Source organism: Pelophylax lessonae (genome assembly GCF_965119305.1).
Source record: "Pelophylax lessonae genome assembly, chromosome: 1".
NCBI lineage: Eukaryota > Metazoa > Chordata > Amphibia > Anura > Ranidae > Pelophylax > Pelophylax lessonae.
In genome coordinates this window covers 416,938,238-416,957,604 of record NC_138768.1, presented here as the reverse complement: position 1 = coordinate 416,957,604, position 19,367 = coordinate 416,938,238, and the positions used below count along the sequence as shown (strand labels likewise).

Sequence of the window (19,367 nt, the reverse complement as noted above, 5' to 3'; positions counted from 1 at the left end):
TGAATTCCATTTTGTTGTTAGCCATAGATAAGACACACTCTGTGAAATTCACAAAGTGTGTTTTAGATACTCATTTGAAATCTGTCTCATGGTAGTGCAACAAACGGCTCAACTTTTGACTGTGCACGAGTCAGTGTGGTATACAATAATCTGTTGTATAATTGTGTTCCAGCAGAATTTCACTCATGATGCAATTTACCCCAAACAAGGAAGGGGTCCTATTATCTATGAATTTGTTGCAACAATAGAGCCAGGCAGTGAAAAAAATGTTGCAATGACAATGTTGCAGGGTTCCATAAATTTGGTGCAAGCCCTATAACTACATCAACAGTGCCAGAAATGTGTCACAAATGCCTTTTCAAATCACCCAACTAGGTTCAATAATAGCAGGGTTACACAATAAATTAATTTTGTGACCCATACCAAAATGAATTTATTGCAATGAGTTTTATTGCAAAACTGATTCTGGGTATCCAATGGGATAAACACTATTAATAGGTATGCAAGCCAGGCTGCTTCTTTGTCTGCTCTTGATATAGAAGTGTTTGTCTTCTAAAAGACTAAAGGTGAGAAATTGTTTTGCAAACCCAAAAAACTGAAATCTTTGATTTGCCTCAATATTAAATCCAGATTTGTCAAGTCTACAGAGAATCAAACGTCGGGAATCGAATTCCCTTAAATGTTACATAACCCACAACAGTAAAATGAGTCTGTATATGCAGTGCAGCATGCTTGTTATACTCAGTGTGGAACCTCAGGGTTTAATCCTCTGCATTGTGTATAAAGGCTATGTGATCCTGTCTTCTCTGATTCTCCTCTTCTTTAACTGACTGCAACCCATCTCATGATAGTACAGAGCATTTGGAGTCAGGCTGCACATGCTCAGTTTGGTGTGTATTGCTAGAGAGATTTTTTTCTTGGGAGAGTGCATGTGATCAACACAGGGCCAATCAGCACTGTCCAGACAGAGGATAAGGGGAGAATTAAAACTCCTCCTACAAGCTTTACTAGGAACTGATACAAGTCACAAAGCTGCTATATACTGCTGATAAGAAAAGGTATTTAGCATTTTATATTTACTAAAATAATTGCATTTCCATGCTTTGTGGGACACCAGATATAGTGAATGCAGGTTCTGGGTTTAGTAACACTTTAATTATTCGATTCTCTGCAGATCAAACATGGGTATATTGATAAAAATGTGCATCAGTATTAAACAAAAATTGCCTCAGCATTTGCAGAGCCGTTGCAAATAATCCTAGTAATGTTTCCAATATGTATTTCTTATGATCATCAGCTCCATCTAATGGTGTGGTATTTTATTGATTGTGGTATTTCAGGAAAATACCGTCTTATGACCACTAGACAGAACTGACGATCATAGGAAATACACATATTAAACACATTATTGAGATTATTCACAACACTTTCATTTGCGGACCACATTTTTTACATATAGACCCCATAGTCTAGGCCAGTGGTTCTCAAATCCGGTCCTCGGGACCCACTAACAGGCCAGATTTTAAGTATTACCTTGGGGGATGCAGACTAGAATACTGCAATCACTGAGAAGCAAATGAGATCACCAGTGATGTAATTTAGTTATCTTGCAAACCTGGCCTGTTGGTGGGTCCCGAGGACCGGATTTGAGAACCACTGGTCTAGGCAAATGAAAAATGTGCCTACTGGCAGTTTTCCTGAATGATTATTGCTACATGCATATAATTATTTAAACACTGAGATAATATTAAAGTATAAATTTAAGTGAACAGTTAAATATACAACAGAGATACAAATGTCTTGTCTCACAAAAACTTGTAATTTTGTACAGTCCTTCTCCCAATCCAGATACCCTGCAATTTGCTGACCAATTACAGTATTTATATCCTCTGTAGTTAAAGTAATATAGCTTGGTTCTTAAAAAAATGTAATAAATACTAAAAGTGGAAAATATTCAGCACTAATTACATTCAGCAGCGCTCAATATGTGCTTGCATATTGTTAATCATACAGTCCTCATGAAGTAAATGAGTTATATATCCAAAAAAGTCTTTGTTTGAAGAAAAACAGGTTTTCACTATAACATCGGTACTCCCAGTGCTCAACACTCTGATCCGGCGTTCACCTTCACCACACCATAAGTGCTCCCCTTAGGAATGGGCACTCACCAGAAATACAATGATCATGCGCCTGTAAGCATAGGTTGCTTGCACCCTTGAAAGCCAGGAACACCACTGCTACCACCGGATGACCACTGCAACCAGATATCCCTCAGGGAAATACTTTTAGCATTTATTACATTTTTTTAAGATTGTTTTATTATCACAGTAGCTGCTATCAGTAAAACCTATGAGATTTTAATGATTTTAACTGTATGCAATATCTCTTATATCACAAGCGCTGGGCGAGTGTTTGAAGTTCTCTTTCAACCACTTTTTTTAATATAGCTTGGTTATCGATGTTCTCGCCTCCAAACAGCAAGCTATTTTTTAGGTTCACAGCAGTGTGCAATGCAGGACAGCCAGATTGGCTTACAATGTTGCCCTTTCCTCTCCCTGTCTGAATACTGATATACAGGGGATTACAGAAAGGTTGTATTAAGACCAAGGCACTGTTTAAAATACATTTAAAGCTGAACTCTAGGATAATTTCTTTTTTTACCCCAACCTTTTATGTCTCAATGCAGCCACAATTAGAATTACATTTTAAAATTACTTATTTTTATAGTAAAAAAAAAAATATGTTATTCACATTTCCTTTCGCCAAAAATATAGCTTTGTCTGGTGACTAGAAGGCACGATCTTTGCTGTGCAACAATACATCCCATAGATAAAGGGTGTGCTTTACAAGACATTTTCCGGCAGTGCTAGATTCATCATCAGTGATTTACATGAACTGCCCATCAAAGTGAATAAGTATTCATAGGTGGGGGCAGTATAGGAGATCCACCCCACAGATCGTTACACAACCAGTCAGCCTGCTAAACGAAAAAAGCAGGGATGACTTTTCTTATTTACTGCAAACTATGGCCCTTCTGCAGTACTGACGGAACCTTTGAGCAATATTAGGCAAACCAAAGAGACTAAGGAACGCAAAGAGGTAGTTTATGCAATATGAAAAGGAGAGCAGAGTTGAGCTTTAAGTATTTCTTTGGAAATATATAATTGGATTAAATGTAGATTTTTAAATCTGCCTGCACTTGATCTAAATGGCTCAAACTCTGTTATATGTATGAATTCAATGTCACTAACGTCACTATGTTCACTAAGTACTTTAGGTATGGATCAGTTTATAATCCTGGATTATAAACAGTCCCATTTATTTCAAATACATTTATCACAGTTACTCATTAATGTGATTGCATTAATATCTTATCATTTTCTTTCTTGGTCTCCTCTTTTCAAGTGTGTGGAAATGGTTTTTGTGAAGAGGACGAGCTTTGTGCTACATGTCCAGCAGACTGTGGGGAATGTTCACTCCCACATGATGTTCGAATGGCCATTGCTATTCCGGTGGCAGTCATTACTGCGGGCTTCATTTTATCTGCTATGGTAAATCCATATTCTTTATTTAATCATTAATACGTCAGTTTATTCTTACTTGTTTTAATATAAGTATTGCAATGCAAATGTAGATTGTTCAATGTTACTGTTTTATATTGAAACTGAATTAGTAGAATAGCAATAAAAGTGGAAGAGGCCCATCTCACACCTTGAGCCCAAACCCCATCTCTTCCACCGTTCCTAAGGGTTCATCAAATAATGTATATGTTGTAAGGAACCATTATTTACCAGTGCTTTCTTCCAGACAGTAGACACCACTCATTGTCATAAACAGTCCTTGTTGGTGTCTCTCTTTTGACTATTGCTCTGTTATAGCAATGATTTCTAGCAGACTTAAGTATGAATCCAGTCTTTTGACTCCTGAAGTATGTCCCACGTCTCCAAGAACTAATATAACATGTTCACAGTCTCTAAAAATCTCCTGCAGACCATTTTTTTGTATCATTTCTGCAGTCTTTGCCCATGTCTTATGGGTCTCTCCCCAACCACCAAATACCTAATAATATATATTTTTTTCCAATGGTCTAGAATAGCGTATGTGGAAAAGGACTCTCTATGTCATTGTAGTGCTCTGGTAGTGGATGTATCTTGTATAATATTTGCTGTCACTCTGGTTTTGAAGTAGCCTATTTATTGGATTCTTACCAGCCGACTATTAAAATATGACATTTTGAATACTGTTCCCAATTTACTGCTACTGCTAAGTTTTACTTTAGCTGTGTTATAGTTATAAACGATGTATTTGTAGTAAGAAATTCATCTACTAATTCTTTCTCCCAGTCAGCAGATAGTACTGTGTGTTCTGAACCATGTTTCTGCCGCTGTTTTTCTCCTTTTGGCTGGGTATGCAGTTGAAAATCTGATTTTACTAGTGGTTTAAAGTGTAGCAGACGTATGCTGTAGGTGAATACAGTTATCTGTTGTCACTAAATGCTTAATTCTTTCTATTCTACCTAGTGGACTGAAATAGGGCCCTTGTCACTGTAGTAGTTTGATAATTGAACAATTCATTGGTGGTCACACTGGTTCTTATGCAGTGTGCCTATTGGATTGGTTTCACTGGAGACTGTCGAATTAAATATTTTTTGAAAACTGTTCCTTAATGTCTGCTTCTAAATTTTATTTATCTGGATTATGACCCTGAGCTCCAAATACTCCAAATTAAGGTTTTGCCTGTAAGATCAAGATTTTTCTTCAGTCTCCTGTCTTCAAGTTGGCTGTCACCATAGGGGCAAACCTTAAAACCATTTGGTAGCAATAAAGTATATCTCAAGGCAAATATATATTTTTTTGTTTACTTTATAAAGAGTAGGGAATGGTTAAAACCTCTGTCAGTTTTTATCATGTGTTTCATTGGGAAGATTTTAATGCCATAACTCCAAACTTTAGACTTTCATGTAGAGATACAGCCTAGAGAAGGGATAATGCAGCATGCACTGCAGCAAAGAGTGGGTGTGGCTACATAGTGCTAAATATTGGACTTGTTTCTACTGGGCATTGTTAAGAGAGTCTGGATCTAAGCACAGTGTAAACTAAACACGTTTGCCACAGTCCTTGTATCCACAAAATGTTCTGTAACTACTTTGCCACAAGTGAGTCTTACAGATACAAATAAACCTCAGGATAAAATATAATTTCTAAATACTCTTCCATTACATAGACTTCTCTGTCTGATCCTACCTTAAAGAGGAACCTAAGTAAAACACTTAAGGGTCACTTAGCAACTGCTGAGAAAATAAATACTTTGGTCAGGAGCATGTAGCATACAGAACAGCATAAAGAATGAAGCCCCCCTTAAAGTCAGTTTCAGGCCCTTTAAACCTATCCTCACATCTAAAATACCCCCTCCCCCTCCTTAAACTAAAAATGTGCCAGGATCAGCGCTCTTTAGACCAGTCCCCCTTAAACTTTACTTCAGACCCCAGACCACTTATGGCTTCAGATCAGCCCCACTTAAGACCCCAGATCATTACCTCCTCCCACCATAATCCCTTTAGACCTCAGACCAGTGTGGAGGTTTAGGACACATTGAGGGAGTCCATTTCCAGACTATCCATGTAGCTTTGGAAACTGGAGTGCACATCAAGTCTGTATGTAAATTATGTCAGATAAATGGCATGTATATATAAATGATACCATAAAATAAAATGTGCAAAATGCATATTCATATAAAATGCGTCCTAAGAATTAAAGTGCATCTACAGTATATCCATGATGATCATAGAAATCAACTTCTATGTTGGGTGGGGAGGAACCAAAAAGGCAGGCAGAGTCGACACTCTTGACGAGTGCTTATGACGGGTCTAGCAGCTAATATTAATCCCTACAGCACTGCAATATACCGGGTCTAGCAGCTAATATTAATCCCTACAGCACTGCAATCTCTCTTTTACTCCCTGACAGAACAGCAGTCTGCCTTGTGTACATAGGAAGACTGCCGTTCTGTCATTCCGCTGAACGATCAGAAGTTCCCAGCGGCCATCGCACTTGCCAGACCCGCTGATTGGCTCCTTTGGTGTCCAATTACAGTGGGAGCGGTGCTCTTGCTGTGCGAGTGCGCGCCCCCTACATCTCATGCACAAAATCACGTACATGTATGTGATTTTGCGCAGCCAGGCCGCCCTGCCGTAGTATCTATGCGGTGGGCGGTCCGAAACTGGTTAAAGAGGGGCTTGATTTCAATAGTTGTGAATTACAACCACCCTGCACATCATCGGTGGTCAGTAGTACCTTAATAAACAAAGTTGTAATCATTGGTGGTCAGCGAAATGATAAAAACATCCCCCCATTAAGTAATAAACTTACTTTTTAGAAGACCTGGGAGTTGGACCTAGATGAGGTTATAGAGGAGTAAGAGTAGATTCAGTGGTCAACCATGGTGCACAGAGGAATATTCAATACCTCTCTAGTGGAGGCAAATCATAATGTTTTGTCCTGTTGGTACCTGGTTCCGGTAAGGTTGGCAGAAATCCACCCTGGCACCTCACACCTCTGTTTTCAAGGATGGGGGCAGGAGGATGGGGGTAATATGCTTCATGTCTGGTGGTCCTGTCCGAAGGTTCAGCAATTTTGGTTTAGAATATTCAGTCTTATCTATTCAGCTACGGTGATGAATATACCCAAAAATGCCAAAACCGCATTGAATACTGATCTGTCTGATGAGATCCCCAGACATCTCTGAACCCTCATCTTTTTCATTTTTCAAAATCAGACACACTATATTTAGGTGAACTGGTGATGCAATGACCCGCAATAACTCATTATTAGGTAAAATAGTCAGTCATGCTCATCGTATACATTATGTTGACAAATGTGTATGCTGTAGATGTTAGTAGTGATACATTTTTGGGGGGATTGGAGGTATTAACAACAATTGTGTCTTTTTGATAGACTCAACTGCCAAGTAGATTGTGTAGATCAGCGGTCTCCAAATTTTCTAAAAAAAAGGGCCAGTTTACTGTCCTTCAGACTTTAGGGGAGCTGGACTGTGGCCATTGGTATTTGAAATTTTCTTGTCGTCAGTGAGAGTAAACAATGCATCTTTGGCATTGAGGGGGAATAGTGGCCCATTGTTGGTGTCAGTGGGAGGAATAGTGCCCCATCGTTGGTGTCAGTGGGAGGAATTGTGCCCCATCGTTGGTGTCAGTGGGAGGAATAGTGCCTCTTTATTGGTGTCGGTGGGAGGAAGAGTGCCTCATCATTAATGTCAGTAATAGGAATTAGGCCACATTGTTAGTGTCAGTGGGAGGATTAGTGTCTTGCATCAGTGGGAGGAAAAGTGCTCCAAGGGCTAGATAAAGGCAAGCAAAGGTCCACATCCAGCCCTCAGGCCACAGTTTGGAGACCACAAGCTCTTAAACTTATAAGAACAATTTTGAAATTAGAAAAAGATTAGGATTAGTTTCTTTGCTTTCATTTAATATAACAATTTTCTTTTCTTTATATTTCTTACTTTATATAGTGGTTTCATTACCAAAGGCAGAAAATGTTTTGGGATGAAAGTTGGATCATCAAATACAATGATATAAAACAAGGTATGAAGTCAGAACATGTTAATACTTAGCATTTCTTTGCCCCAATTTTGAATGCATTCTTTATATGTAATACTGAGTCTGCATGTGACCTTTTATATCTCCATAAATGATCTTAGTCAGCAGAGCAGCCTGTATCTGTTTTCATTGACAATGCACTTGCACACACATCAACATCCTTGTCATTTATGAGAAGAAGCAGGGTACAGGAATGACAATGACATGTCATCAAAATCATGTAGTGGTAGCCCATGCTAATGGTGTTAATTGTTCTTGTGGTATCATGCTCATCAAATCTGAGGTGTCAAATTTATTGCTTCAAAAAATTAATCCATAAATAACTATGACATGTTGATGACCTATTTGATCTCTCTAACCTTGATAGTAAACAGCATTTATTGCAATATGTACGCTGGAGAAGCCCAATCCATCCTCTTAAACCTCTGGGGGAGCGCTCCAGAGTCACAAATAATCCAATGAGGTACATTGTACATGGTGTCCACCTGTCAGGATAGCTCAACAACATTCATTGCTGCTGTTAGTTTTGGAATAAGGTACAGTATCTAAAGCCCACCAGAAGAAATGAGAGTGGGGGAACATCTACAAGCAGCATGCAAAGGGAGAACAGTGGGTTTGGCATACTGGGAGCAAGTGAGTGAGGTAAATGATAGCAGAAAATAATGAGCTGATGGGGAAAAGTTAAGGGGTAGATGTAATATGGGTATGGATGCATGAAGGGGGGATCTAATGTTTCTCTTGAAATCAGACAAAGAACCTGAGTAGTCTTGGCGGTAGTGGCTTGGATAATCTGGAAGAATGCAGATGATGTGGGAAAGATATAGAAGAGTGGTGTGGATGAGAATTGGAGTGGAAAAAAAAAATAAAGCTCAAATTAGGGAGTAGTGATGAGCCAAACTGTCCAGGGCTCAGAGAACATGAGTAAAGTCTGGTACCAAACTCGAACCCTTGTTGAAGTCAATGGTAGCCAAATAATAAAAATCAGGTTTGGCCTTTTTCTAGGCTAATAGGCAAATGATTGTCAAACAAATGTTATGGAGGGCTGGACCCTGCCCTGGGGTACATGTAACAATGCAAAAAATTTTTTTTAAAAGCTTCAGTTTGGTGGGGAGCTACAGTATACTTAAGGTTCTGTTCCATTTAAAGTGCAGCATCTACTGTATGTAATGTATACAGCCTACTACAGAAAGACTAACATTTATAGAGACTAAATTGTGCTTAAATTGCCAGCAAAATGACAGGGGATCCCACAAAAAAAAAAAAAACAACACAGCAGTGCATGAGGTCCTCCCCAAATTCCATGCCACTCCCTTCGAGTCTGATGTGGGTGTAAGGGGGAACCCCACTCAAAATAAGTGAAAAAAGTGGGTCCCCCCCAAAAATCCATACCAGACCCTTATCTAAGCATGCAACTTGTCAGGCCAAGGAACCATACCAGGCCACATCCTCTGGAAAAGCACCATGTCCCCATGTTGATGAGAAGGGCCCCCCCCAACCCTGGCCCAGTGGCTATGGGTGTCTGCTGGGCAGGCTGGGTGGAAGTGTATTGGAAAGCCCCCTTTAACAATACAGGGGCCTCACTGATAGCATCCTATCTTGTGAATGAAAAGGGGGTACATAGTATAAAAAATAAAAAATGTAAACAGATAAAAAAAAAAGGTTTTTGAAATGACCCTTATTAAAACCACTTAAGCCCCGGAAGATTTTACCCCCTTCCTGACCAGGGGGTATTTTGCGATTCGGCACTGCGTAATTTTAACGGACAATTGCGCGGTCGTGCGACGCTGTACCTAAACGAATTTGACGTCCTTTTTTTCCCACAAACAGAGCTTTCTTTTGGTGGTATTTGATCACCTGTGCGATTTTTTGATCATGCGCTATAAACAAAAAAATGAGCGTCAATTTTGCAAAAATAACAATATTTTTCACATTTTTTTATATGAAATTCCCCAAAAAAATGTAAAAATCAAAATTTTTTAACATTTTCCGCCGATTTGTTTTATGCTACATATGTTTGGCAAAAAAAACTAGCAAAAAGCGTATTTTGATTGGTTTGCGCAAAAGTTATTGCGTTTACTAACAAAGGGAAAGATTTTTGTCATTTTTGTTGTTTTTTTTTTTTAACGAGTAATGGCGGCGATCTGCGATTTTTTTTGCAGGACTGCGACATTGGGGCGGACAGATCGGACCCTTGACTGACATTTCTGACACTTTTGGGGTTACCAGTGACATTACTACAGTAATCAGTGCTATACATATGCACTGTTACTGTAAAATGACACTGGTAGTGAAGGGGTTAACTTTATTTGAGAGGGAGGGGTGGTGTGTGTCCCTAGGGCCGTGATTCTTACTGTGATAGGCTGTGGCTTGAAGTGTAGGAACAGTGATCAACCGTCCTACATAGTAGAACAGTATGATCACTGTTCATACACAGGGGAGAATGACAGGCGGCTTGTTTACATCAGCCGCCTGCCTTTCTCCCGCTGTCACGGACGATCGCGAGTGCCGGCGGACATCGGGTCCGCCGGGCACACGCGCGGGGGGGTCCGTGACCACGCGGGAGCGGGAGCACGCCTCAGGTGGCGCGCGCTCGCTCCCCAGAGCCTCACAGGCTAGTGACGTACCCATACGTCACTTTGCCTGTGAGGGGCTGACCGCCGCAGTATATGTACTTGCGGCGGTCGGTAAGTGGTTAAATAAAAAAAAAAAAAATTGTCAATCAGATCATCCAGCAATTTATATCCACATCAATCCTGATCCTTCTCATATTTCGTCAAGAATGGCACTGTCATCCACAGCTGTCAGAACTGGAGAACCAGTCATCAGGGTAAGTTCGTGTTAGCGGGCTTTTTTTCTTTAAGTGGGTGTGATTGATGTGATTCTACATCACTGGACAACATAATTGAGAGATAGATATACTGTACATTAATGGACATTTTCATTTTCTTTTTTGCCTTTTTGTTTATTATAAAAGGAGTCAAGTTTTTTTTTTGTGAACAAGTACCCCTTATTAATTTACATGGGGAGAAAGTGGTATCGGGGGGGGGGGGGGGGGGCTTATTGTTAAAGTAACATGGTGCTTTGCCAGGGAATGATACCACCCCTTCATATTGAGGGCATATGGCCTGGTATGATTTTCTGCCAGCCAGACTGCATGCTCGGATAAGGGTGTGGTATATATTTTTGTGGAGACCTCATGCCTATTTATTTTTGGTGGGGCCCCCGTTAAAATTCATACCAGACATCATTAACATCTATAACAGACTCTTATCTAGAATAAGGGTCTGGTATACTGTAGATGACTGAAATCCCCATTCGGGAGCTGTCATTCTTCTTGCGATTCATTTTTTTCCCCTGTAAATGTCAGTGTTGTTGTAAAATTCTGTATACATTGCACAGATGCACCACTTCACAGCCAGAGCATCCCCCACACATGTTATTATCACAAGGTTTGCAGTTTAACGTTTCACTTTAACTATTACTAAAATTGTTGCTCTGAAGCACCATAACCAAAGCTCTTTCCTTAACGAGGGCACAAAAAGAGGGAGATGTAGAGATGTAAAACAAGTGAAGAGTAATTGGAAATCAGTGTAGGTGGGGTGGAATTGTGGTATGTTGGATGCATGCAAGAGCCTGAGAAGCCGTAGAGAACAGATGCCCCTGCTCCTGCAACTCAGATTCGTTTAAAATTAGTAGCAGTTGTGTGTGTTGGGCATGCTGGTTTAGAGAGGTGAGATGGTATGTAAGCAGAGGTCATGGAGGGAGTAAGCGCAGTAGGTGAACCTGGAAGGTGGATGGGTGTAGGGCCAAGAGATGGATTGTACTGTTCCTGGCTTTGTGATCTGTCCATCTGTGCAAAAATTACACAAAACAGTGGTGTTTGCTTGTAGTGGCAGCAACCAGGCAGGAAGAGAGGCACTACTGTGTCTAGGGAGGCATTGCCAACCAATTGCCTCAATATAATGGCAGCTTTGCTCGTCAAAGCTGTAACATTTCCTCCTCCTCGATCACTGCAGCATGACTTTACCATTGAGATCAATATAGCACAATTATTAGTCCCTCCACACACCAGGGCTCTAGGTGTAATCCTAGACTCTGACCTCTCCTCCAGGGCTGGTGACAAGGCAGTACAGCCAGCCTTCCTCTACTGGGCCCGAGCCCCATCGGTTCAAAAAGGGGGCCCAGGCACCTGCTGAGCAGGAGGGCCAGCTGTACTTACTGCAGGCACTGATCCTCTTCTGCCTCCCCCTGTAGCACTTCTGCCTTCTTTCGCTCCCTCCCTCCAGCTGTGCTGCAGGGGGATCGGTTCCAGAACCTGCGCCCCCATCCCTCTGCTTTGTGGACCCCCCTGTGCACCCCCAGGGGAATATATAGCAGGTACAATAGTTTAAAAAAAAAAAAATAAGTAATTCCATGGCCTGTATGGACGTTCACCAAGCAAGACTCCATTGCTGAAGGAAAAGCATATTGAAGCTCGTTTAACGTTTGCTGCAAAACATTTAGACAAACCTGTGAAATACTGGAAGAATATAGTCTGGTCATATGAGACCAAAATAACTCTTTGAATGTCATAATACACACCATGTTTGGAGGTCAAATGGCACCGCACATCACCCCAAAAACACCATACCAACAGGGAAGTTTGAAGGTGGGAACAGTGGGGCGGTTTTTCAGCATACAGTACTGGCAAACTTCATACCACTGAAGGAAGGATGAATGGAAAAATTTACCAAGACATTCTTGTTAAAAATCTGCTGCCATCTACCAGAATGATGAAGATGAAACGAGGGTGGACATTGCAGCAAGACAATGATCCTAAACACAAAGCCAAGGAAACTCTCAATTGCTTTCAAAGAAAGAAATAAAATACAGTAAAGCTGCAGTTAGAATGGCCCAGCCAATCACCTGACTTGAATCCAATAGAAAATCTAAAGAACTAAGGAGTTCATAGTAGAGGCCCACAGAACCTTCAATATTTGAAGACCGTGTGTGTGGTAGAATGGGCCAAAATCACACGTGAGCAATGCATGCGACTTGTTTCTTTATACAGGAGGCGTCTGGAAGCTGTCATTACCAACCAAGGATTTTGTACGAAGTATTAACCACTTGCCGACCAGCCACCGCAGATATAAGGGGGCAGGTCGGCAGGTTCCTGCCAATCGCCGTACCTGTACGGTGATTTGCGGGAGCGATCCTGGGAGTGTGCACACGCCGATTCGCCAGCAGGGAAGCTGATCTGCGGGGGCGGCAGCCGTGATTTCTGCCGGGCACCCACGATCGCTCCCCGTGGAGAGAGAATGGTGGTCTGCTAATGTAAACACAGCAGACTGTTGTTCTCTCAGCAATCAACGCAGAGCTCTTGTGTTCCTCCCATTTAGGAACACAGGTCTCTGTGTGGATTCCATAAGCCCATCCCCCACACAGTTAGAAAAAAAACCCTAGGCTCACATTTAACCCTTTGATCTCCCCTGGGTTAACCCCTTCCCTGCCAGTGACTATAGTACAGTAACAGTGCAAATTTTTTGCACTGATTACTGTAGTAATGTCACTGATCCCCCCAAAAGTGTCAAAAATGTCAGTTAGGTGTCCGATCTGTCTGCCGCAATGTCGCAGTCCCGCTAAAAATCGCTGAGCGCCGCCATTACTAGTAATAAATAAATAAATAAAAATTACATAAATCTTTCCCCTAGTTTGTAGACGTGATAACTTTTGCGCAAACCAATCAAAATACGCTTATTGGGATGTTTTTTTTAACAAAAATATGTAGCAGAATACTCATTGGCCTAAAATGATTAAAAAAATTCTGATTTCAATTTTTTTTTATTGGGAATGTTATATAACAAAAAGTGAAAAATATAGGTTTTTTATTCAGAGTTGTCGCTCTTTTTTTGTTTATAGCGCCAAAAAATAAAAATCGCAGAGGTGATCAAATACCACCAAACGAAAGCTCTATTTGTGGGGAAAAAAATGACATCAATTTTATTTGGGTACAGCGTCGCATGTCCGCGCAATTGTCAGTTAAATTAATGCAGTGCCGAATCGCAAAAAAATGGCCTGTTTCTTAAGGGAGAAAATCTTACGGTTCAGAAGTGGTTAAATACATTTCAGTTAGTTACTTTTTCCCTATGTCATTCCATTTTATTACACATAACTTAATTTCTGAACTTATATGTATTGGTTTCTTTGTATGTATGGATTGCATGGGTTGTAAATTGTCATGTCAATAACGCTATTAGCTAGGATATTTAACTAGAAAAATAGTGATGTGTTTTTACGCAGTATGTGTATATGTGTGTGTGTGTGTATATATATATATAGTTAATAAAATCTGTCTGTTCTTTGTAAGTGCTCTTCTTGGGATGTTAATCTTGAATAACAGTATTTCCTATCTTCAGATCATTCCACAGCTCGGAATCCTACAGGAAGTACACTCCAAGCTGCCAGCACCTCTAATGGCAGTTGTATCACTACACTGAGCTCCTGCACAGGGGCTGTCAGCACTTCCAGACAGCAATTCTTCACCAAGACTGGCAGATAGTATGTCCTTATCAATCTTTTTTTTTTTTTTTCTCTCTCCAGTTCTCTAAAGAAATTCAACTGAAATCCCTTTCCTTCTTGCTCAGTTATTTGTCTTGTTAAATCTGATATACCTTTGTTTCCATACAGACTTATCCTGCCGTTATTTGATGTTTTATAAGCCATTTAAATGTAAATAATTGCATACAGCAGGAAAAAATGATGTTTGTCATATAGAAAGATGAAAATGCACTGAATCAAATATGAATTTGGACACGGGGGGCCGGATTTAAAGAAACTGCAGCTTCAAACCTCTATGACGTGTTTCAGTTTCGCCGCGTTCAAATCAATTAACTGGCGCTGCGGCGAATTGGCGAGTAAAACAGCAATAATGAATTCCGCCGTCAGCGGGATTCACTTACGATCGCGGCTTCGCCAATTCGCAAACTTATGTCTTCGTGCTTATAGCAGTTTCACATAGCGATGTGGGCTAGTGGATTAGTGCACACATCACATGTCTGTAATTCATCTCCCTCTGCTGTAGGTTCGAGGCTTACCATCTCCACCTACTTTTTTTATTTTCTTTTTTTGTTTATATTGCTAAAATGTAACGGATTACATCATATATATTGCTAAATAATGTTACACTCAGAAGCGCTTGCAAGCTTACACCATTTTAAGTGTTTTTTTGATCTTGTCTGTGTGTCGAATCGATCTTATGAAGGAAAGTACCAAAGGCAAGTGACCAAACCCCTACCCTACTTCAGGGCAAGATGAAACCTCACAATTTTACCATGGTCTTCTTCCCACATTCCATACAATGTTTAGTTCTTTAGCTATATGTGCTTTTTAGCCTTAACACACTCCATTTTTTCCACCATACAGCTTTATTCTGCACAATAGCTAAGTGCTTTGCAACTTCACTGCAGTTCACAACGTCATGGGTTCAAATCACATCACTACACTTGGGATCTCTTTTCACTCTCATTTTTTTAAACAGTTTTTTTAAACTATCTTGAATTTGGGGGGGGAGGGGGGTGTCCTACCCAAATTTCAAGCACATCAATGGAAACAACACAATTTTGATTTTATGAGTGTGGTCCTAGTTTTATCGAGATGCAATTCTTTACATATTTACCATGGTTCTTACAATTTCTTGACCAATAAACATAGGTGTCTGATATTGGACTCTCTCCATATTTCAACAACACAGGCCCTCATAGTCCAACACTACATTTGCCTCACACCTCAACACAACACTGTCACATCCCTACTCTACATTACAACCCCTCACATCACCAGTACAAGCAGCATGCAAAGTGCAAAACTCCGGCCTTGGCAGCTTAATGGGCCATACACTAACAATTTGTCTAGACTTTTTCCTGTAGACTTAACCAAACCATATAATAGAAGCTCAAACCTCAACACTTTCAATTTGGATGCAATCAGGCAGGCCCTTGCACTACATAGAAAATGTCAATCGGAAGGATAAAGTCTTCTCTAAATCTTACAGTGTGGATGGCCCTTTTGTCTGTAGGCACCCACACAAAACAAAAAAACACATGTTCAATTCTAATGTATTTATTTATTTGAGAATGACAGCAGAAGGAGGGATGCAGCAAAAGAATATTGTCACTCTCCAGTCCGTGTGCCTTTACAGCGCCAGACCACGATCTTTGCTCCATGGCTACGGGATTCTGATGTCTTCCACAACTTCCGGCAGAGTTCAGAATCCATTCTGCACCTCTACCAGCTCATAGGGGACAGGCATGGCAAGGTTGCTGGGCAGCTTCCAAGCCACTTTCGAAGTTCCAGGGTGTTCATGTTGGTCATTGGCCATGTGCCTTACCAAATATCCACTGACCACAAAAGAAAATGAGTGGAGTCCATCAAGGTGGGTTTCTACCACCTACACCCGCAAGCAGTACCACTCCTGGAAAAATAAAACAAAGGATAAGACATTTCATTATGAAAATCACATCTTAATGCCTGTTTGCTTCATTCTGAACTTCATTTAATTTCGACATCACGAGTGAAATAACACATTTTATGCCAACTTACACAAACCAGAAATCATTAATGTAAACATTTGAATACACACCTGTGACGCCAGACAGCCCATCACCACAGGCTTCCCATGGTACGTGCCATGATTCCAAGATGTTGATGTTCTGGAAAATTACAACACCATAAGATACCAAGCAGCCGTTCATGTTATCAATAACTACACAGGTGGCATAGACACAAATAAACACCTGCCAGCTCTTCTCAGCCCTTTACACTATTCACAATACCAACATGTTTATGGTTAGAGGTGCATGTTTTTGCTCAAGTAACACAATTTTACCAATGTTGACTACACTTTATCTACAATGGCAAGTGTCATTGGCAGATGATAATCACCCACTGTCTCCCTGTGAGTGGCACCTCTGCTAACTAGCTAATTAATACACATGCCCTATCTTGACCGGTTACAGTACTTACATGTAAAGTGGCTAGCAACCAGGGTATTCCGGGTGGCCATACCGGCAGCGGTGCTCCGCCGCCTGGGGGCCGCCGGCTGACGGACCTCTGGCTCCCTCTCCTCCGTCAGCTCCCAAGAATCATCCCGGGCAACGCACATGTTGTGCAACACGCAGCACGCCAGGATGATCTTGGAAGCCTTTGTAGGAGAGTACAGGAGTTCACCCCCAGGCCGGGCCAAGCAGAGAAACCGGGACTTGAGAAGACCTATGGTCAACTCAATGATACTCCGGCTTCTCCGCAAGGCCCTGTTGTAATTCCTCTCTGCTGGGCCCTGGGGGTACCTGATTGGAGCCATCAGCCACGTCAGCTGCGGGTAACCAGCATCCCCTGAAAAATAAGAAAAATATACATTAGTTCTTCCTATCATGTGACTTTAGATGACTCCTCAAAATGGGAGACAATTAGGCATTTTACTAAACAACCTGCTCGTCTGTTTGCAAAAAATCATATGAAACATCTCAACTCTGTCTAACTGCCTAAATCACTAATACAAATGGGAAAAAGGACACACAAAGTGGTGGGTTTCTCTTGCAAGTTCCAACTTGGCCCCTATTTTGTTCCTATTACATTAGCCTAGGTCTTACTTCTGGAATATATCTGCAACTAGAGTGAGGAAACCAATATTGACTCACTTATGCAAAGTACTTTGGGGATATGGCAATACCATTGGAATCATTTGTAGGTTTTCTTTGGGTGGCTAGAGGACACCATTTACACATTGGTTAACCACCTTCATTGGACTCAAAGACAACTTTGCAAATCTTTCTTTTGTGAGCTGCTAAGCTGCTGATCTGGTTGTGTGTGAACAGCCTGACAACTAATAACACATCCATTTTAGGTAGGCTTTGCTTAAATCAGGGTGTACACCGATGTAGCTTATTCCTATGTCTATGTAATCTTACAGTTTATGTTGTTAAGACAAAATACTTTACCAATAAGCCACCCTTCGGGCATTTGTCCACTTTCAAACACCTCGTACAGAGTACTTGTTCTTAACATACTGGAATCATGGCACGACCCTGGGTGACCAGTGTTGACACTCATGATGCGCTGTTTGGCGTCACACACTAATTGGACGTTCACAGAGTGGTACTGCTTGCGGTTCCGGTATTCACTTTCGTGGCTCCTTGGGGGCCTAATGGCTATGTGGGTGCCATCGATTGCCCCTAGGATTTGCGGCATGTGTGCCCGCCGGTAGAAACCCAACTTGACTTCATTCCACTCATTTTCATTCTGTGGCCAGTGGATAAAATTGGGCACTATATCCACTATGGCATTAATGACCAACATGAACACCCTTGAAACTGTGGGCTGGCTAATGCCCATGATACTTCCCGAAGTGGCTTGGAAGCTGCCACGCCCTAAAATATACAAAGTGGCCAGCAATCTGGCCATGCCGGGCACCGCATGGCCGCGCTGTGTGTCCGGGTCAATTTTCTCTGCTATGAGCTGGTAGAGGTGTAGAATAGTTCCTCGCTCGAGCCGGAACTTCCTCCTGACATCAGAATCCCGCAGCTTGTCCAAATAGATCCTTGGAGCAAAAATGCGTGGCTGGCGAGGTAAGGGCACACGGACTGGAGGTGCTGCTGCTGGAGGTGCTGCTGCTGCTGCTGCTGCAGCTTCCCCACCTTCTGCTGCCTCCTGTGCCAGGGCCTCCTCAAACAAGGCACCAATAAATGCCAGCATTGCACCATCTAATGCGTCTGGGATATCGTCCTCCATTTTGAACGCGCAAATTCGCGAATGCGCAGATATATATAGAAACGGCCGCTAATTATCACACCTGTGAGCCAGCTATAAAAGGAGCACATGGCCAATATGGCTGCTGGATGTTATAGATCGATGTTTCTTATGTGCTAGCAAGACCCTGTGACCCACAACCTACATTATCTGGAGGTAAGACAATTGTATCTCTCTCTCCCAAAAAAAAGGAAGGAGACAATTTGTACTTATCTTGGGTGTGCTTAAGTTGTCTATGGTGAATCCCCTCCAACCCACAATAGCTTGGGAACCCCTCAAGTGTCTTTTAATCATTGGCAGTTGGCCCCATGTGCATGTGGTTTGGACATGTGTTTTCTCATGTTTGTTAAAGGTGTGCAGTCTAGATTTGGCATCTAAACCTGCCCCCTTACCTTCCCAGCTTCCAAAGACACCATTTTTGCTTTCCTGATAACTGTAATTTATTATGTGCACGTATGTAGGTCATGCGATTTCTCATGTATGTTTAATGTTTGCAGCCTCCTTTTGCCTATAAAGGATTACACCACCACCACCACCACCACTGTGTTTGTGCCATTAGGTAAGTGTTTGGAGGGCCTCGTGTGATTTGTACCCCTATGCGTTTTCTTATGTGTTTTTTTTTTACATTTCTTTGCAGCCTCTTCTGCTCTTTGCCACCACCACCACCACCACCACCACCACCACTGTGTTTGTGCCATTAGGTAAGTGTTTGGAGGGCCTCGTGTGATTTGTACCCCTATGAGTTTTCTTATGTGTTTTTTTTCTTCCATTTCTTTGCAGCCTCTTCTGCTCTTTGCCACCACCACCACCACCACCACCACCACCACCACCACCGTGTTTGTGCCATTAGGTAAGTGTTTGGAGGGCCTCGTGTGATTTGTACCCCTATGCGTTTTCTTATGTGTTTTTTTTTTACATTTCTTTGCAACCTCTTCTGCTTTTTTTGCCACCACCACCACCACCACCACCGTGT

At 41.5% G+C, this 19,367-nt stretch overlaps 1 protein-coding gene across 1 annotated transcript in view; it reads left to right on the top strand.

The window, feature by feature from the left end:
• LOC309545868 (atrial natriuretic peptide receptor 1-like) overlaps window positions 1-19,367 on the top strand; it is a 216,485-nt gene that overhangs the window by 38,931 nt on the left and 158,187 nt on the right. Inside the window, exons 7-9 of the mRNA XM_082245275.1 lie at window positions 3,406-3,551; window positions 7,525-7,597; window positions 14,008-14,149. Coding sequence (XP_082101401.1) covers window positions 3,406-3,551; window positions 7,525-7,597; window positions 14,008-14,149 — 361 coding nt within the window. The remainder of the gene's footprint in view (window positions 1-3,405; window positions 3,552-7,524; window positions 7,598-14,007; window positions 14,150-19,367) is intronic.